Source organism: Mangifera indica, chromosome 5 (genome assembly GCF_011075055.1).
Source record: "Mangifera indica cultivar Alphonso chromosome 5, CATAS_Mindica_2.1, whole genome shotgun sequence".
Classification (NCBI taxonomy): Eukaryota; Viridiplantae; Streptophyta; class Magnoliopsida; order Sapindales; family Anacardiaceae; genus Mangifera; species Mangifera indica.
Window position 1 is genome coordinate 12,341,035 of NC_058141.1, and position 17,314 is coordinate 12,358,348.

The 17,314-nt window shown below is 36.3% G+C and overlaps 2 protein-coding genes across 6 annotated transcripts; both read left to right on the forward strand.

Annotated features, from left to right (window-relative positions):
* The first annotated feature begins 1,703 nt into the window (after positions 1-1,703).
* Positions 1,704-8,642, forward strand: LOC123216991 (actin-related protein 3). Its single transcript, XM_044637711.1, has 9 exons — positions 1,704-2,483; positions 2,669-3,128; positions 4,709-4,855; positions 5,803-5,895; positions 5,994-6,113; positions 6,497-6,607; positions 7,027-7,152; positions 7,259-7,357; positions 8,019-8,642. The coding sequence occupies exons 1-9, from the start codon at positions 2,437-2,439 to the stop codon at positions 8,097-8,099; spliced, it is 1,284 nt and encodes a 427-aa protein (XP_044493646.1). The 5' UTR covers positions 1,704-2,436; the 3' UTR covers positions 8,100-8,642.
* A 446-nt stretch (positions 8,643-9,088) lies between these two features.
* LOC123216738 (cleavage and polyadenylation specificity factor subunit 6-like) lies at positions 9,089-17,144 on the forward strand. Of its 5 annotated transcripts, none has more exons than XR_006502280.1 (3): positions 9,089-9,347; positions 10,101-12,235; positions 14,045-15,241. XR_006502280.1 is itself a non-coding variant. In XM_044637292.1 (2 exons), exons 1-2 carry the CDS (start codon positions 9,495-9,497, stop codon positions 12,074-12,076), a joined length of 1,983 nt encoding a protein of 660 aa, XP_044493227.1. In that variant the 5' UTR covers positions 9,354-9,494; the 3' UTR covers positions 12,077-12,366. The 5 variants fall into 5 exon arrangements, 1 of the variants encoding a protein (XP_044493227.1); XR_006502279.1 differs by lacking the exons at positions 9,089-9,347; positions 14,045-15,241 and adding exons at positions 9,354-9,501; positions 16,344-17,144; XR_006502278.1 differs by lacking the exon at positions 9,089-9,347 and adding an exon at positions 9,354-9,501.
* The last annotated feature ends 170 nt before the right edge of the window (positions 17,145-17,314 follow it).

A 17,314-nucleotide genomic window follows, 5' to 3' on the forward strand; every position in this document is an offset into this window, starting at 1 on the left:
CTGGTCGTATTTTACCAGAATAGGTAATACTCCTTATCATCCCTTTATGTGAAAACCTCCTCAACATATGCAACTTGAAGGGCTTCATTGTTCTGCATCATATACAATTTTTTCTTCTGCATGGGGTCTTTCTTCTCATATATTTGGCAGACATTTCTTATACCTCCCTTATGCCGAACTAGATCCCCGACGCAAGGGTCTGCATTTCTTGTTGGTGAAATCTGAAACAAAGACCCCAAGTGGCCTCAATGGTCTGAACTACGTCTGTAAAGTCTCCTCTGATGAAGATAAGTGCATGGTTTTGGTTCTGTTTTCCCTCGCCAAGCTTCAAGGGACCAAAGAATTTGACCCTGTAGATTCCCACTAACTACATTATCTACAAACAATGGAAGAATTTCATGGAGAAGGAATTGTGAAGGGTAGTGAAATATGGACAAAGAAGTTGAAAGACGTGAGGTGATGACACTTGACACGTGCAATTTTACAACACTTTGTGCCATTATTTATAATAATAATAATAATATTAGTGGTAGATTGCATGATTAGCTTTGGATTCTCAAGGCTTTTCAATATTCAAGTAGTTCAAGTTTTCGGTCGTAGACTCAAATGGGTTTGGTCCATTTGAATTGTGCCCACTAGATGTAGCCCAAGTAATTGTTGGATTCTCAAGGTCTCGGCCCTCTTGCGATGAGGCAAATGCGCCAATGTGAAAATTTGGCCGAAAAGACTTATTCCAATTTAAGATTTAGTTTATTGTCAAATTCCCATAGGTTAATTTATTAAAATTCAAATACTCACTTATTAAATATTAAAATTAAAAGTATAATTGTTATTTAAATATTAATATTAAAAAAATAAAAATTTATCTTATTTACTGTTCTTAATTTAAAAAAAAAACTAATAATTCTCCCTAACTGAAATTTTGAAAAATTACACATTTCCTCTAGGGTTTGTTTTTCTTTCCTACTTTTTTGGCTAGCTTCTCCATCTTTGATCTTCATCACTCTCTCTTTTGACACTGAAGTGAGATAAAGGAGACGTTGTCTAGTAGTCCATTTTTCAAAAGGAGACGAAGTCGAAATACCCACCTAGATGAAATTAACAAATTGACAAATGACGGGCTATCTTCTTTTGAATTGAAGAATCAACGAACGATGTTTTGTTTGTCTTTGTCAATTCGTTTTCAAGTGTTTCACCTCTTATAATCGACAAAAGATGAAAATGACTCCACCCTTCGTCTTTATTGATTCGACGTTTCTTTACCGATTTTGCCTATTGTCTTCGGCCTACATTTTTTTGTCGAATCCTCCCTTTGTCTCTGATGAAGGTGGCTAGGGTGGAGAAAGAAGTCACTAGAAATTGTGGTTCTCTTTTGATCAAACTCTAACAGAAAAAAAATATATAATTTTTCAAAATTTAAGGTAAGAAAAATAATTAATTTTTAAAATTAAAAGTGATAAATAAAATAAATTTTATTTTTTTAATATTTACAATTAAATAATAATTATATCCTTAGATTTAATTAATTTTGTTAACTTTAATGGTTAATAAATGAATATTTAAATTTTTAAAATTTAATATAAAAAGGTTAGGATAGTAAACTAAACATTGGCCGACGATAAGTCCTTTGGCCTGAAAATTTTGGCCATGAGAGCGGTTGGGTTGCTCAGACGAGCGCTTAAATTAGAAGAGATGGAAGGAGATTTTGCATTTTTTCATCAACTGTACACTAAAAAATAACAAATTCTTCTGACGGAATTGGGAATTGGAATTGGATGAAGGGCGGAAAAATATATATTTTTCCATCAAATTTCGTTGGTAAGTAAGTATTTGGCCAAATTAATAGTACGCTTAATCAATCTTGTTTATCATCAATTGTCTACAGCCTTAATTCCGATTGGTTAGTCATCACCATCAAATTTATAACTCCCCACTTTACCATAGACTTTAGTGGAGCCCAAAATGAAGTTTTCTTAAATCAATCTCGACGTGTCGTGTTGGTAGGTCAAGAGATCGGTCGGTCCATATGCCCCCGTCAAGTATTGGTACAGCCAAATCGACAAACCGCCCTTTAGCCTCCCGCAGATAGAAAAAAAGGAAGAGAAAGAGAAAGGCAAAGAGTCTTTCATTGTTGTTTGAGGGTAAGTTTATTTGATTATTAAGAAAAGTATCGAACACACAAAAGACATTTTGATGGTAATGATGAAGAAGTTGATGAAGAGACCTCACTGTTTACATAGTTGAAATGGGTATTGGATTCACCAACTTGACGCGACCAAAACAAAGCTGTGCGTTGAGTTGCTCCTTTCATTTGCCTCCCAAGTCTTCCATATATCAACACCAACACCATCATGATCCATTGCCTTGAACCTTTTATCGGATCTCAGTCGCAGATCCACCATAATTACCTTCATAATCAACTTTTTTCTTTCTCCAATGGACCCTACCTCTCGTCCGGCCGTCGTCATCGACAATGGCACCGGGTATATTTATCTCTCTCGTTTTTATCTGTTTTCACTAATTTCTGTATTTAGTTTATATGTCTTTTTATGCTTGGCGCACAACATGTTTTATGAAATGTGCGAATTAGGTTTTGGCCACCCTTTGATTTTTTATCATTATCTGTTTGTGAGATTTTTCTCAATTAGGATTCTGTGTGTCTTTGCAGGTATACTAAGATGGGTTTTGCGGGTAACGTAGAGCCTTGTTTTATTCTTCCAACTGTAGTAGCAGTCAACGAGTCATTTCTAGACCAATCTAGAAAGTCTTCAAAGGCCAATTGGCTTGCGCAATACAACGCAGGCGTCATGGCAGACCTTGATTTCTTTATCGGGGATGAAGCTTTGACGAAGTCACGATCTAGTAGTACTTATAATCTTAGTTATCCTATTAGGCATGGCCAGGTCGATAATTGGGATGCTATGGAGCGGTATTGGCAGCAATGTATTTTTAATTACTTGCGGTGTGATCCCGAGGATCATTATTTTTTGTTGACAGAGAGTCCTCTCACTGCACCAGAGAGTAGAGAATATACCGGTGAGATTATGTTCGAGACTTTTAATATTCCGGGTCTTTATATTGCGGTGAATTCGGTGCTTGCTCTTGCAGCTGGTTACACGACATCTAAGGTTAGCGTTTTAGGTTTGATTACTGTATTGTTTTATAGCCTCTATGAACTTTACAGTTACTAGGTGTAAATTGTGTTTCAAAAATAATTTTTGGAATCATATTTGCTTTGGTTGAATCCTCAGTAAGGCTTTATAATGGTTGAATAGGCTGTTGTTTCCACTTTAGGACAGTAAGTTTGCTTGAGCAATTGTTGGGTGACTAAATAAGAATGATCTCTTTCATCCATGAGAGCTGCATTTAGTTTCTGAGAAGTCTTAGTAAAATATGCTCTAATATGGTTCTTACAAATGAAGGGAATGAAGTCTTTTGATTATAAATTCTTACTTTCATATTGTTTACATTTCCCATTAAACTAAATGATTACTGCTGCTACTTAATCTTCGTCTCAGTTTCATCTGGCTATGCAAGTAGTAATATCATGAACTCAGTGACACAAGGCCTTGGTAATCAGCATGAATAATTGAATACAGTTTTTCTTCCAATATATGTGAACCATTGTGGCCAGATTGAATTACCATGTACTGGACTTTGTCCTGGACAGTCCTTTGGGAGCTTCTTTGAGTGTGTATGTGGTACGAACCTTAGGAGAACCACACCTCAAAAGCTAGCTATTGAGATAGGAGTGCCCAAGACCATATAAACCCCACACTAGTTGTCCGTGCTTTCCAATGTGGGATCCAAGTCTCATACCTTGCATTTGGGATCCTAACATACCACCATGCTCCGCAGCCCCGACGCCCACGCGGGCTGGTTGTGCGCTAGCTTCCTGCTAGCCCCGGGGGAACACTGCAATGCCGGCGTCACCACCTGCGCCGCACGATTGCAACTAGGAGACATGGTGATGACTTTGATACCAAATGATACGAACCTTAGGAGAACCATACCTCAAAAGCTAGCTATTGAGATGGGAGAGCCCAAGACCATATAAATCTTACACTAGTTGTCCAAACTTTCTAATGTGGGATCCAAGTCTCATATTTTGCACTTGAGATCCTAACAGTATGTTTACCAAAATATTGGAGATTAATAACACTTGAAGTGAATAATTTTACTTGCTTTGATTTGTTTAAAAAAATAGAGATTAGATCACAAACAGAGAGCTAAACAAAAATTTAAAGGATTAGACATTTTTCCTGGAAAGAGCTATACTGAGTTAGACATATGAGTTGTGAGCTTTTCAGTCTAGTAGTTAATGAATTTACACTTATAAAAACCTGCACTTTTCTTGTTTTCTTCTGCATCACTTTCTTTCTTTCTTTAATAATAGTAATGGTATTATTATAATAATAATAAATAAAACTATGTGTATACACTTTTGAGTACATATCTGATGTGTCGTCATGTGATTAGGGATTTTAAATTAAAAATAAAATAAGAATCAATCACATGATGATATATCGACTATGTACTCAATTGTGTACCTAAAAGTGTGTATATATAATATTACTGATAATACTAATAATTATTGTTATTATTATTAAGAACACTTAACAGAAATACAGATCTGCATTATTTCTTAGTTATAATTCTTGATACTTTTCAATCTATTCCTTTTAGATTGACCTATAGTTCTCTTTAGTGTGAGATGACAGGAGTTGTTGTGGATGTTGGAGATGGGGTCACTCATGTTGTACCTGTTGCAGAAGGTTATGTTATTGGGGGTAGCATCAAATCAGTTCCTATTGCTGGAAAAGATGTTACTTTCTTTATTCAACAGCTCATGCGGGTATGTTTGGTTTGGCTCCCTCCATATAAATTGCAGTCTTAGTGGTTTGTGATTGCTTTATGAAGTAGTTATGTGCATCTATTTCAATTATGATCTTAAGTAGCTAAGATTCATGGATTTTAATAATCCTAGGTTTCTTAGAGTTGTTCCTCTCCAAAAAGTTTTGATCCAGATGCAATCCCTGACAATTCAGATAAATTCTAGAATGCAATCAATTAATTCTAGGAAGTGAATGCAGAGACCAAGGGAGAATCAACTGAATAATGCATAAGCAAAGATAGAAGTATCAATTACAATTCCCAAGTACTATGGATTATGGTATGGAATTTCTAAAACAGAGAGGAAGGAGAAACAAAAATGACATATCCAAAGCAAATTCATACCCCTGACAATTTGAGAGGTAAATTCTCTCCAAAACCAATAATTTGAACTCCAATTTCCAGCCTACCCCATACTTCCAAAACACTCCTTTTATTTCTTCCTCTCTAACTAATTTGCCCAGATCCACCAATCTAAAGCAGCCACATGGTCATCACTAGAATCTTCTTGGATCACGCTTTGTTGGTTAAATGATCAGGGCTCTATTAGATCCTTGAGTGGAAAGGAAGGATTTTGAAATATTTATTTGAAACCACATTTTTTCATCATTAGGTAATGATACATGAAAACAATGCTATGAAAACTTTAAGCGTCTTCCATTATTTTAGTCTCTTGAATTATAAGAGCTTGACTGATGGAAGCTGTTGATAGGCAAGTGATGAAGACTGTGTATTCTACTAGCCAACAACCACAGAACAAGGCCTATTTTGCTAGTTCAAGTCAATAAAACATAATCATCTACAATAATTATGTGGCACCAAAAAGTTTATGCTAGAAATAGGATCTGTAAACTGCACAATGGTTGTCCAACACTGACAAGCCTTTCATTTCAATATTGTTTTGTGTAGGAAAGAGGAGAGAATGTACCACCTGAAGACTCATTTGAGGTTGCTCGAAAAGTAAAAGAAATGTATTGCTATACAAGTTCAGACATTGTGAAGGTTTGCTTCCTATCAAAATTAAGTGGAAATATTTGGTACAATGTAATTTTCCTGATAGTTCCTTTTGAGCTTAACAAAACTGCATGATTCTTGAACAGGAGTACAACAAGCATGACAGAGAACCAACAAAGTACATTAAGCAATGGAGAGGTATCAAACCAAAAACAGGGGCACCATACACTTGTGATATTGGTTATGAGCGATTTCTTGGCCCTGAGGTTTGTTGTATTCTATCACAAGCATTTTTATCATTTAATTGAATGACACCTTAGGGATTCCTCCATTTTTAGTGGAGAAGACTTTTTGTTGATAATGAGTGATGCAAACACCAGGCCTTTTTTTCTTGACATTTTGGTTGGAACTTGCATGGGGAATTCTTTAAAACTATAGGAAATGTTGTTAGTTTTTGCTTGTTTTCCTTGTATCAATGTATATGTCAATTTACAACATATCAGATGCAGTGTTTCTCTTTTGTCATGCAAGAGTATTTTTTTGATTTATATCAGACTGTAATGAATAAGCAATAACCTTTTTGCTTGGTGAGATGCTGTGCTGTTTGCTGGTGAACTTTTTCTGATGAATTTCCTTGCTTATTTGACAGATTTTCTTTAACCCAGAGATCTATAGCAGTGATTTCACCACTTCTTTACCAGCTGTAATAGACAAGTGTATCCAGTCTGCACCAATTGACACAAGAAGGGCTTTGTACAAGGTATAGATGTAATCAGGAATGAAAAAGAATGCATATTTTCTTAGAAAAAAATGAAACAATTAAAAACACCTCTTTTTTGATCGGTCTGGTGCTTGTGACATTTTGCCTTGTTGGTTGTTAGATCATCAGCAGTTTTGGCTTCATTTTACCAGTGCCTTCAATTATATAAACTGTATTCTGATTTTCTTAACCTTTCTTACTTGCATAGTACTTTACTTTGTATCTTGATTTTATGAGTTATTTGAACTTCTAAAATGTTCATCAAGAGATGTTTGCTCTTGTTCACGTACATAGATCTATTGTGTTTAGACCTGGCTTTATGAATATGCTATAGTAGAAGTATAGAAAAAATGTTAAACCTGTGATATTCTCATATTTGTTGAACTTTTTGAAGTAAATGTTTTTGGTTGTTAGTTCAGAATATAGTTTTATCTGGAGGGTCAACCATGTTTAAGGACTTCCACCGAAGGTTGCAACGGGATTTGAAGAAGATTGTGGATGCTCGGGTTCTTGCATCTGATGCTCGACTTGGTGGTGAATTAAAAGTAATTAATTTTATGTCTATTATCAGTTACCTAATGTAACAAATATTTCTTTCTTGATGATTAACATAATTAAAAAGACGAGCTGATGGTCTACATTTGATTCTAGGCACAACCTGTGGAAGTTAATGTTGTCAGCCATTCTATCCAGAGATTTGCTGTTTGGTTTGGTGGCTCAGTACTTGCATCAACGCCTGAATTTTTTGCGGTATGAATCTGAAAGCTCTTTTTTCATGATATTGACATATGTCAAGTTCTTCCTCCTTTAAATCTGCTCAGTCACGCCGTGACTATCTCTTCTAGATATAAAGGTGCCCCCTGATCTAGTAATGAAATTTAAAGAAATGTTTGTGGTGTGGCTTTTCACCCTGCCTTCTGGAATCCTTCAATCATGTCTTGTCAATTGGGCCAGTCAACTGTGAACCATGGGATTTTTTCTGCTTGTTGAAATTTGAGATCTAAATGTGTGAAGCTTTGAAAATTCTGGTTCACTTTAGACCAACAGAAGACATGGTGAAACTCTGCTGTGAATGACTTGTTACAAGGTTGCTTCCTGAAGTTGTTTGATCACTTGCACCTACCTATAGCACTTGATTCTCAAGGATATCGTCACATATAGCCCCTTTCGAAGTGCTTTATTAGTTAAAATGGACCATTTTATAATAAAATTGGTTTACAACAAGGGAGACAGGATGGGTACATTCAATGACTTTACAAGTTGCTTGCTTGCATAGATTTAGACATATGCATGCCATTTCAGTTTTCTGTTGTTGATTATCAGTTTTTCTTGTGCCGATTAACACTCTTAGAGGAACTAATTATTTTTGCATGAAATTTATTAATTTGAAATGTTTCTGCTCCTTGTACAGGCTTGCCACACAAAAGAAGAGTACGAGGAATATGGAGCCAGCATATGCCGCGCAAATCCTGTCTTCAAGGGGATGTATTGATAAGAAGACTGATTTCTGCTAATTGTTTGGCAGGCATTTTCTGATGTTGTTCCATCAATTGCCTTGTTTTCATTGCCTCCTCCCATCTTTGCTTCTTGTTTAATGTTAATCATGGATGAGAAAAGGCGTAAAATATATGGGAAAAACAGGTTTCCTGTATTCATTCGTTGATTAGGAACCTAAAGAAGTATTTCTCATCTGCAACTAGGCTGCGGCAATTTGGTTGCAACTAGGCCATGCTGGCAGATCGGATCAGATAAGAACCATGAATTAGGCAAACATCAACAGAGCTGAATTGCATTTTAAGTGTTCAGCTTAGAAGAATATGATTAAAAAAAATTTCCCTTGATTTTTCTTTTCAATTGGTTGGGAGAGATTATTTGAGGTAGGAAGTTTGACTCATATTATGTGGGGTATTGGAGTACTAATTTGAGTTAGAAATTTGTTTATGTGAATTCAATTTCTATATCCTCTTGTAGGTACATGGTTCTGTACATTGTATGAATGTTAAGAAACTTGTATAATGTTGATGATTTTTAGAAATCTCAGTTGTTCATTGGATTATCTACTACCCAGGTAACTGAATCATTAATTAGAACACAAAAAGAAAATTTTGATAACAGGTTCGGTGATCACTCACACATTTGAGATTGGTAATTCCGGAAATATAACTAAAACTAGCTTTGAGAAACAAGAAAACTGTGTTATAAAACATCAACATAATCTGTGCGCTGTTGTGAACTTTACATATCTTTGCCTTTTATGTGGATTTCTTGTATTTTTTTCTTCCCATCTCTACTTCTAAGGTATTTATTAATAAATCCAAAAAATACAATCCTTATTTACTGTAATTTTTGTTTTAGTTGGAGGGAGTACTGTAAATAAAGGCAGAAACTTCTTCAGTTATCCTGAATTTAGTATATTAATCAGGGTCTTAGGGAGATAACATCACTGCCAGTCTACCCTCATAAATCTTATTTAGATCTGAATTGTTAGAACCGTAAAACTGTAATTTTAATTTATAATTTACCTAGAAAAATATAACAGTTTTCCATTACATTACACCAATAATAACTGGCGGCGGTAAGAAATATTATTATTTATCTTCTAACCCTGCTGGGAAAGACGAAACCTGAATCAAATCCAGAAGGGCTTCACTGTAAACAGCAAAATAAGATAATACGAGCACAGAATTAACAAAGTTAAGATTCAGAGACGGAGTTAAACTTAATATTTGATTGAGCCCTGGTAGGTTTAGCTAAAAGGCTAAGAATCAGAACTACTTCAAATTATTTATATAAAACTCCGATTGTTTTTTTTTTTTTTTTTTTTGCTTCTTTGCCGTATGGTTAACACACTTATACTTTGTGGACGTTGTGTAGGAGGTTTTGTGTTATGATAGGTAAGCTAAGCTCGAGATTTCTTGTGATTTGATTGATTTGTTTAATTTTAATGTGGCTATAAGTTATTTTGAGACGATTCATATGATTTTCGCCAAGTGGGTGTTAAAAGTTTTATGGGGTTTGATGGATATTATAAGTTGGGTATCTAGCATTTCCTTTGATTCTCCCTATATTTTATTGGCGGGTGTTAGATATATTTTATTGATATCGTTATTGCGGTCGCATCTGTCAATATTTTGATACTTTTTTAGCTGCATATGTATCGATCTTTGTGTGTATGTCTAATATAAGCTACGCTGTTGTTCTTCTATTTTGGTAGGAGTTGAATTTACAATGTTCTTTTGCTCTTTAAATACTTAAGTATTTAGTTCTTTGTTTTAGTATATGTTTTCTTTACCTATTGGCTACGGTATTCTGATTGATTTTCTTCAATTTGAGGTTTATTTGTGCATAAAAATGTTTTTGTTTGATTGTTGATGGATCTTTGTCTCTCAATGTTTTTGATCTGAAGTATGAGAACAATTTTAATAGTTCTTTATATCAAGGCTTAGCTTTTAAAAGGAGGAATAGGAATAATATTCTTTATTATGATTGCCAGCTTTAATGGATCAAATGTCTAAAGAGCAAATAGATTATGAAGATGAGGAGTATGGAGGGGGTCAGAAGATGATGTATCAAGGAGGTGGAGCCATACCTGCACTTGCAGATGAAGAGCTGATGGGAGAAGACGATGAGTTTGATGAGCTCTATGATGATGTTAATGTTGGAGAGGGTTTATTGCGGTTTCAGCAGCCTGAAGTGCCACCTCCACAGAGTGATCTGGATCGGGGTAATGGAGGTCTTCAAACTCAGAAAACTGAGGTTCCTGAACCTAGGCAGCAACCTGGGTCTTCACAAGGCCCAACTGTTACTGGGGCTTCCATTGAAGTAAAATTTTCTAATTCTGGGACCCATTTTCCTCCTCAAAATGAGGGACAGCTGGCTGTTGACAGACCAGACGTGGGATCTGTGAGTTATGGAGATGGGCCTTCTGTTTCACTGAAAGGGAATGTTGTGGAGATGAATCATGGCATCACAATCAGAAATAAAGGGTTTCAAGGGTCTACATCAGTGCCCCCAAAAGCTGGGGTCAATCCCTCTAATATGCCTGGAAGAGTAGTAAATGAGCTTGCACCTTTGCCAAATCCTGACACTAGTGGCCCTCAGGATGTTATACAGATTTCAGGTAATCAGATTGGTGAACATGGAAATGTTAATCGTCATATGGTGAGTGATAATCAGATCCAACCACCTATAGAGAATGGTGGGACTATGCTGTTTGTGGGGGAATTACACTGGTGGACCACTGATGCAGAGCTTGAAAGTGTTTTATCTCAGTATGGAAGAGTCAAGGAGATTAAGTTTTTTGATGAGAGAGCTAGTGGAAAGTCCAAAGGTTATTGTCAAGTTGAATTCTATGATTCTGGTGCTGCAGCTGCTTGCAAAGAGGGAATGACTGGTTATGTTTTTAATGGACGAGCATGTGTTGTAGCTTTTGCTTCTCCACAAACGTTGAAGCAAATGGGAGCTTCTTATATGAATAAAAACCAGGGTCAGCTTCAGTCTCAGCCTCAGGGAAGGAGACCTGTGCATGATGGTGCAGGAAGAGGTGGTAATATGAATTATCAAGGTGGTGATGGAGGTAGAAATTATGGAAGAGGTGGCTGGGGACGAGGTGGGCAGGGTGTACCAAACAGAGGTGGACCAATGAGGGGAAGAGGAGGACCTATGGGTGCAAAGAACATGATTGGAAGCAGTGCTGGGGCTGGAAGTGCTAGTGGTGGTGGGGCTTATGGACAAGGGCTTGCAGGTCCTGGATTTGGGGGGCCAGCTGGTGGTATGATGCATGCTCAGAATATGATGGGAGGATTTGATCCAACGTACATGGGTCGAGGAGCTGGTTATGGGGGGTTTCCAGGTCCTGGTTTTCCTAACATGCTTCCTTCATATCCTGCTGTTAATGCAATGGGACTTCCTGGAGTGGCTCCTCATATCAACCCTGCCTTCTTTAGTCGGGGGATGGCAGCTAATGGGATGGGAATGATGGGTTCTTCTGGAATGGACATACCTCATCCGGGAATGTGGACTGACTTGAATATGGGTGGATGGGGAGGGGAGGAGCATGGGCGGAGGACAAGGGAGTCAAGTTATGGTGGAGATGATGGTGCTTCTGAATATGGGTATGGAGAGGCAAATCATGAAAAGGGAGTAAGGTCAAGTGCAGTCTCTCGGGAAAAGGAACGGGTTTCTGAACGTGACTGGTCAGGGAGCTCTGATAGGAGGCATCATGAGGAGAGAGAACCAGATTGGGATAGGTCTGAAAGGGATCACCGGGATCACAGGTACAGGGAAGAAAAAGAAAATTACCGTGATCATCGACAAAGAGAACGTGACTCAGCATATGAAGATGATTGGGATAGAGGACAGGCTTCTTCAAGGTCTCGAAACAAGTCTCGAGCAATGCTAGAAGAAGATTACCGGTCTCGATCAAGGGATGCAGATTATGGGAAGAGGAGACGACTACCGTCAGAGTAACTGAATTGTGTTGTTCATTCATCTGTGGCAAATCGTGCGTGACTTCAAATTCTATAAGTCAATCTTAGTGTTTTACTCTGGGGTTGTTACAGTGCATCAACAATTGCTCTGCCTGCATTTCATTGGCCCAAACACAGAGTGTGACTTCTTGAAGGAAAAGTAAGTTCTACTCATATTTGTCAGAGGAAAGAATAACTTTTTTGTTCCTTTCGTAGTGCATTTTACAGAACATTATTACAAAAACTTATTTGTGTGTTAAAATATGATTAATGGACTTTGAGTTGCATATCTATGTGGACATTCTTTGTGGTATTGGACTCCTGATATCCTGCAGCTCCATTGGCTTTATATATGTTCTACTGAATCCTATCTTTGAGATAATGTTTCTTGGGTTTCTGGTTTTCATATGCTTTGAAGCATACTAGAGTTATATGGTTGCTTGATTTAATTGCCCATAACTTTTCTACCCCTGGTTCTTTCATTTGTTGCTTCATTGAAAGTTTTTGCTGAAGCCACATGCAATTACAGCACAAGGTTAAAGGTTCATAATTCTTCTGTACCTTTTCGTTTCTGAGTTATCTTGCTAGCTGAGTTTAATCCGTGTATGCTGAGTTTTTTTTCTTGATTTTCCATATGGCTGGCATCAGTTTTCTTATCATTCTTCATGAAGATAAGGTTTGTATGTGTTTTATTGTCAATATTCATAAACATTTGAAAGTGCTTTTCTCTGGGCTGTGTTAGCGTGCAATACTTTTGTATTTTTTTTATGATGCATGTAATATCTATGTCTTGCCCCCTTGATAATACTGCCGGTTGAATTTGGGATCAAATGTGAGAATTTCTGGGTGGTGATAGTTGATTCTGATTAGTCAATACAAGGGATATTGTTCCATATGTTTGGATCCATGCAAATTGTTACTGTTATTGGGTTCCTTAGCCCTGCCTTTGAGATGTCCACCTATAATGTTTCTCTTGCCTTGGTAATGTCTGATATGTAATCCCCTTTAGAAGCGAAATTACGGTTGCTATGTTGTAGATCATTAGTATATTATTAGCAAGTTCGATTTTATCAAAAAGTTATTCTGGTGTCACTTTTAGTGAAATACAGCAACAGCTTGATCACTTATTGTTAGAGTGCATGCTATTTATGCTACTATACTTGTGTTCATTATGGTTTTTGCCTCATGTTTCCTTGGCAATGGATTATTTGGAAATTTTTAATTCTTTTTGGTTATCCTTCTAATGTTTGAACTGGGCGGTTAGAGTTTATTGGAATAAGCCAAATAGGTTATTTATCATTATTTTCTGATTGCTTTGACCTTTTAGTGAATCATTACTTTATTACTTTTATCTTACTCTTTATCCTTTTTTTGGGTTATTTTTTTTCTTATTTTTCCATAAAGTTTCAATAATGTAGTCATATTAAAGAGATGAAGTTTTATCTGACATTGAATTGTTAAAGTAACTCTTTAAAATGCTGCAGAAAATTATTTTACCTTTACAGCAACTCTGATTCCATATCTACAAGAATTCTATATATTGTATTGTTTTCTGAGGATGAAATTTCATCATTTCTGGTGTTAAAAAATTTGGCTTCTTATGTTAGTTTTGTTAACTTTACATGCAGAATTTGGTCCCAATGTTTATCATTTTTTTCCTTTTAATAGAAGTGTAATGCCCATAGATTGTGTAATATTAGGATAGGTTTGGAGATACTCTGTTAAAATTTGCCATTAGATTACAGAACGCCTATACCTTGCATTTAAGGATTTTACATCACTTCATGGGTGATTGGAGTCAGGCAAAATGTAAAAGTATTTTGAGAAATATGACCAAATAATAAGGTGCTGTGCTCTGTCTGTATAATGATTAATAGACATAGGGTGTCTGAGTAGTGTCTTTTGGCAAATTATTTTTCTTTTGAAAAGTCTATTGACGTGGGGGCTTTCTTTGTGTCGTCATGTTCAGGGAGTGGAACGGGCAACTCTCTGTTTTCATGAGTGGATGTGCCTGGAGGAAGATGTGTTTGATGGTCTGCATTCATTGCTTCCTGAAATAATGGCTTTGGTCTGTCAAGTTTGCAAAAGAAGCCTTGACAATTTTGCTTTGACCTTTCTTTCCTCAATCGCCTTTAAGATCTGTAATTTGCTCTCTGGGAAGAAAATGCCTAGAAATAGTTGGGAGTCCTGAACTTGTCAAATATGGAATGGATGTTGATTATATGTTTTTGATACTTCTAAAGCACCATTTCATCTGTAAAGTCAAGTACATGCATTAGTTACCAGCATGTAATGGCCTTAGTCATTGTTTATTCGGCCATTTGTGGCTCATTGTGAGCTTGTAAAAGAGTTGTACTGACTTTGAGGCATATACTTGGTCATATTTGATTTGGTGTGACCAAGGATTTTAATTGTGATTAGATACTAAGTAATGGGCTATTAATACATTGTAGCCTGTGTTGCTGTCTTACCTGTAATTAGATGTTGTAATATATATTAATTTCTATTTCCATTAGATTATAAAGGATTTTCAGAATTTTGTATTACAAATTCTGTTTGTGTAAATTTTGAGGTTTACCGGCGCATAGGAGCCATACATTGGGGACTTCACTGCATTGTAAATGGGCTGGACCAAGAGTTTTGGTTGTTTTGGGTATGTTTCGACATTGAAGGCATGATGTTGTGCACCTTGTGCATTTCTTTTTTCCTGTAGTAAACTTTTTAGAAGATTGTAAAGCATTTCACTTGTACTACTTTTATTGTGGTTTTTTTTTTTTTTTTTTGTATATATCAAGTTTCCTGGATTGTATGCCAGAAAATTTTAAAATAGGTTGGACAATTTTCTGGTTAGTTACAATAGGATGTTATATCGTTTATTCAATATGTATTAGATTTTTCCTGTCCTTCAATCTCCTTGTATCCGTGTATGAGGAAAGACAACATCAGTGTTCAAGATGGCATATACTAAGTTACCTGCCTTCCTCTGTGTTGTTCTGATGTTCTACTTGCTTGATAAGGAAACTGCAAGGGTTGGGTTCACAATATTTCTGCCGGCTGCATCAATATGTACTTAAATGTCTTCTCTTACTTTTGGATGGCTTCTGTAGTCTTAAACAGGTCACTTTGCAGATATTTTTCAAGTCTATATGGTTTTGAGTTTCTGTAATTGGGTGTTTGCTATGCTTGTTGATTTTTTAGTTCCATGTGTAGAATCTTCTTGCCAAATGTATTGTTGAGAAACTCTATTCTATCTATTTAATTAATGATTTCCCTAAAAATATATTGCAAATTTGAATTCCTTCTTGTTTTCAATTTCCATACTCATGTTGTGCATTTGTAAGCCAAGAAGAATATGGTATAGATAGTTAAAGCTGAGCATTTTTTTAAAGTTCCTATCTGCTGATATATTGTCATGCTGGCCTGCATTCTGAATAAATTTGTTAGCTTTCCTACTGCATTCTGTTTATGACTAGTTCTTGAAACATTCAAATAGAAGCTTGATGGTCTTCTGCATTTTTATTTTACATGTTTATTTATTTCCCAAGGTGTCTAGACAATAGGCTTCATTTGCATCCAGAATTTTACATGTTTTTTAAAACTTTAGACATTCTATTTTCTTATTGCTGCATGAATGCTTGGCATCTGCATCTGGTTTGGTCGAGTGCAAACACATTAAATCATATTATTTGCTTAAGCTTGAGTTCAGTTGAATTCATTTTGCCTACACATCTGTGCACGCACAGACACAGACAAAGGTTTTATGAATGAGCACATTTTTATTTATTTATTTTTTTGGTTTTAATTAAATGTGTGGAGTCTTTTCAGTGAGGCATGTTGTTAATGGCATGTGAATGTCTATAAAAATGAACTGGAGAATTGGAAATGTAATATTGCATGAAACTAATATATGGAAATAAAGATTTGGTGTGGCTATAGGTGTTCTATTATTTCTCATGAGTGGTGTTGGTTGTTTACTAACAATTTTTCACTTTTTTAGTATTTGATATTCGTAACTACATGATTATAATCTGAAGTTGAGCAGCTTCGACAACTTGATTATATCCTGCCTTTGTTTGATGCTAAATAAATTTTTGTTCCCTATTATCAACTGCTTTACATACATATTTTCCCTGTATCTTCAATAGTCAAATTTAAACCACTGAACTCATTCACAGAGCCGAGAAGGGAGAAATGATTTGCCTGTTTAAATTAACATCTTGAATTTTCAAGGAACAGTTTCACCAATCTTCATTAACTTGAGCTTTCAGTGAGATCATAATCCATAGAACTCAGCACTGAGATGAGGAGAATATCGTGCATCCATGGATATCAGCCCCAATTAATGAACCATTAAGTCTTCAGGCTTAGAAGAAGCGGATACAGCAACTCCAGCCAGGAGGTCGGAAACCCAGAGGGCAGTGGCACCACTTAGGAGGAGCATCGGTTTTTGGCGAACTACCAACTGGTGCAGGCAAGGCAACGTCAGACATTGTAGCATTACCAATGGATGCGTATGCAGTGGGGGAAGAGGCAGGAGAATTGAAAGTCGCAGTCGGAGGAGGGGCATTGGTGGGGACTGATGATTTCTAGGTGGGCGAAGTTGGTGGGGCGCTGGAGTGTTGGGAGTCAGGGTACTTGCCACAGGAGCCGTGGCATATGGGGGGGTGACTTGTTTGAATCATTAGCAGGTGGTGGTGGTGGGTTTTTAGATTCACCAAAAGTTGGTGAGTTTGGAGTTTGTGTTGGTGCTGCTGGGGCAGCTCCTTCCTTTGGAGCATGCGGTAGCATTTGTTTGATTAGTATTTCCTGGTGTCTGGCGTTTTCTGGTTCTGGTCCTGGGCTGAGGCCAACCCGGTTTTACAAATTTGGGTAGTTTTCAAATGCTTTATGGAGGCCAACTTACCCAAAAAGAAAATACTCTCCCTTTGAGTCATTTCACACTGAAAAGCTCTTTGCCTTCCAGAAACTCCACCCATATCCTTGATTACAGTACAAATATAAGATAAAATAGGAAATTAATTTAAACTGTCTTAAGAAAATTTATATATAAACAAATAAAATTCCTAATATGATTCTACATCATTTATTAAACAATAAAATTATGTTTACTTATTTTTGATACACAATTTATTTATATAGATGAGGTGTTATCATACGATTGGATGTTTCTTTATCATATGATGACACATATTTTAAAATCAGTTAATTATATTATGACATATCACTATGTATATAAATT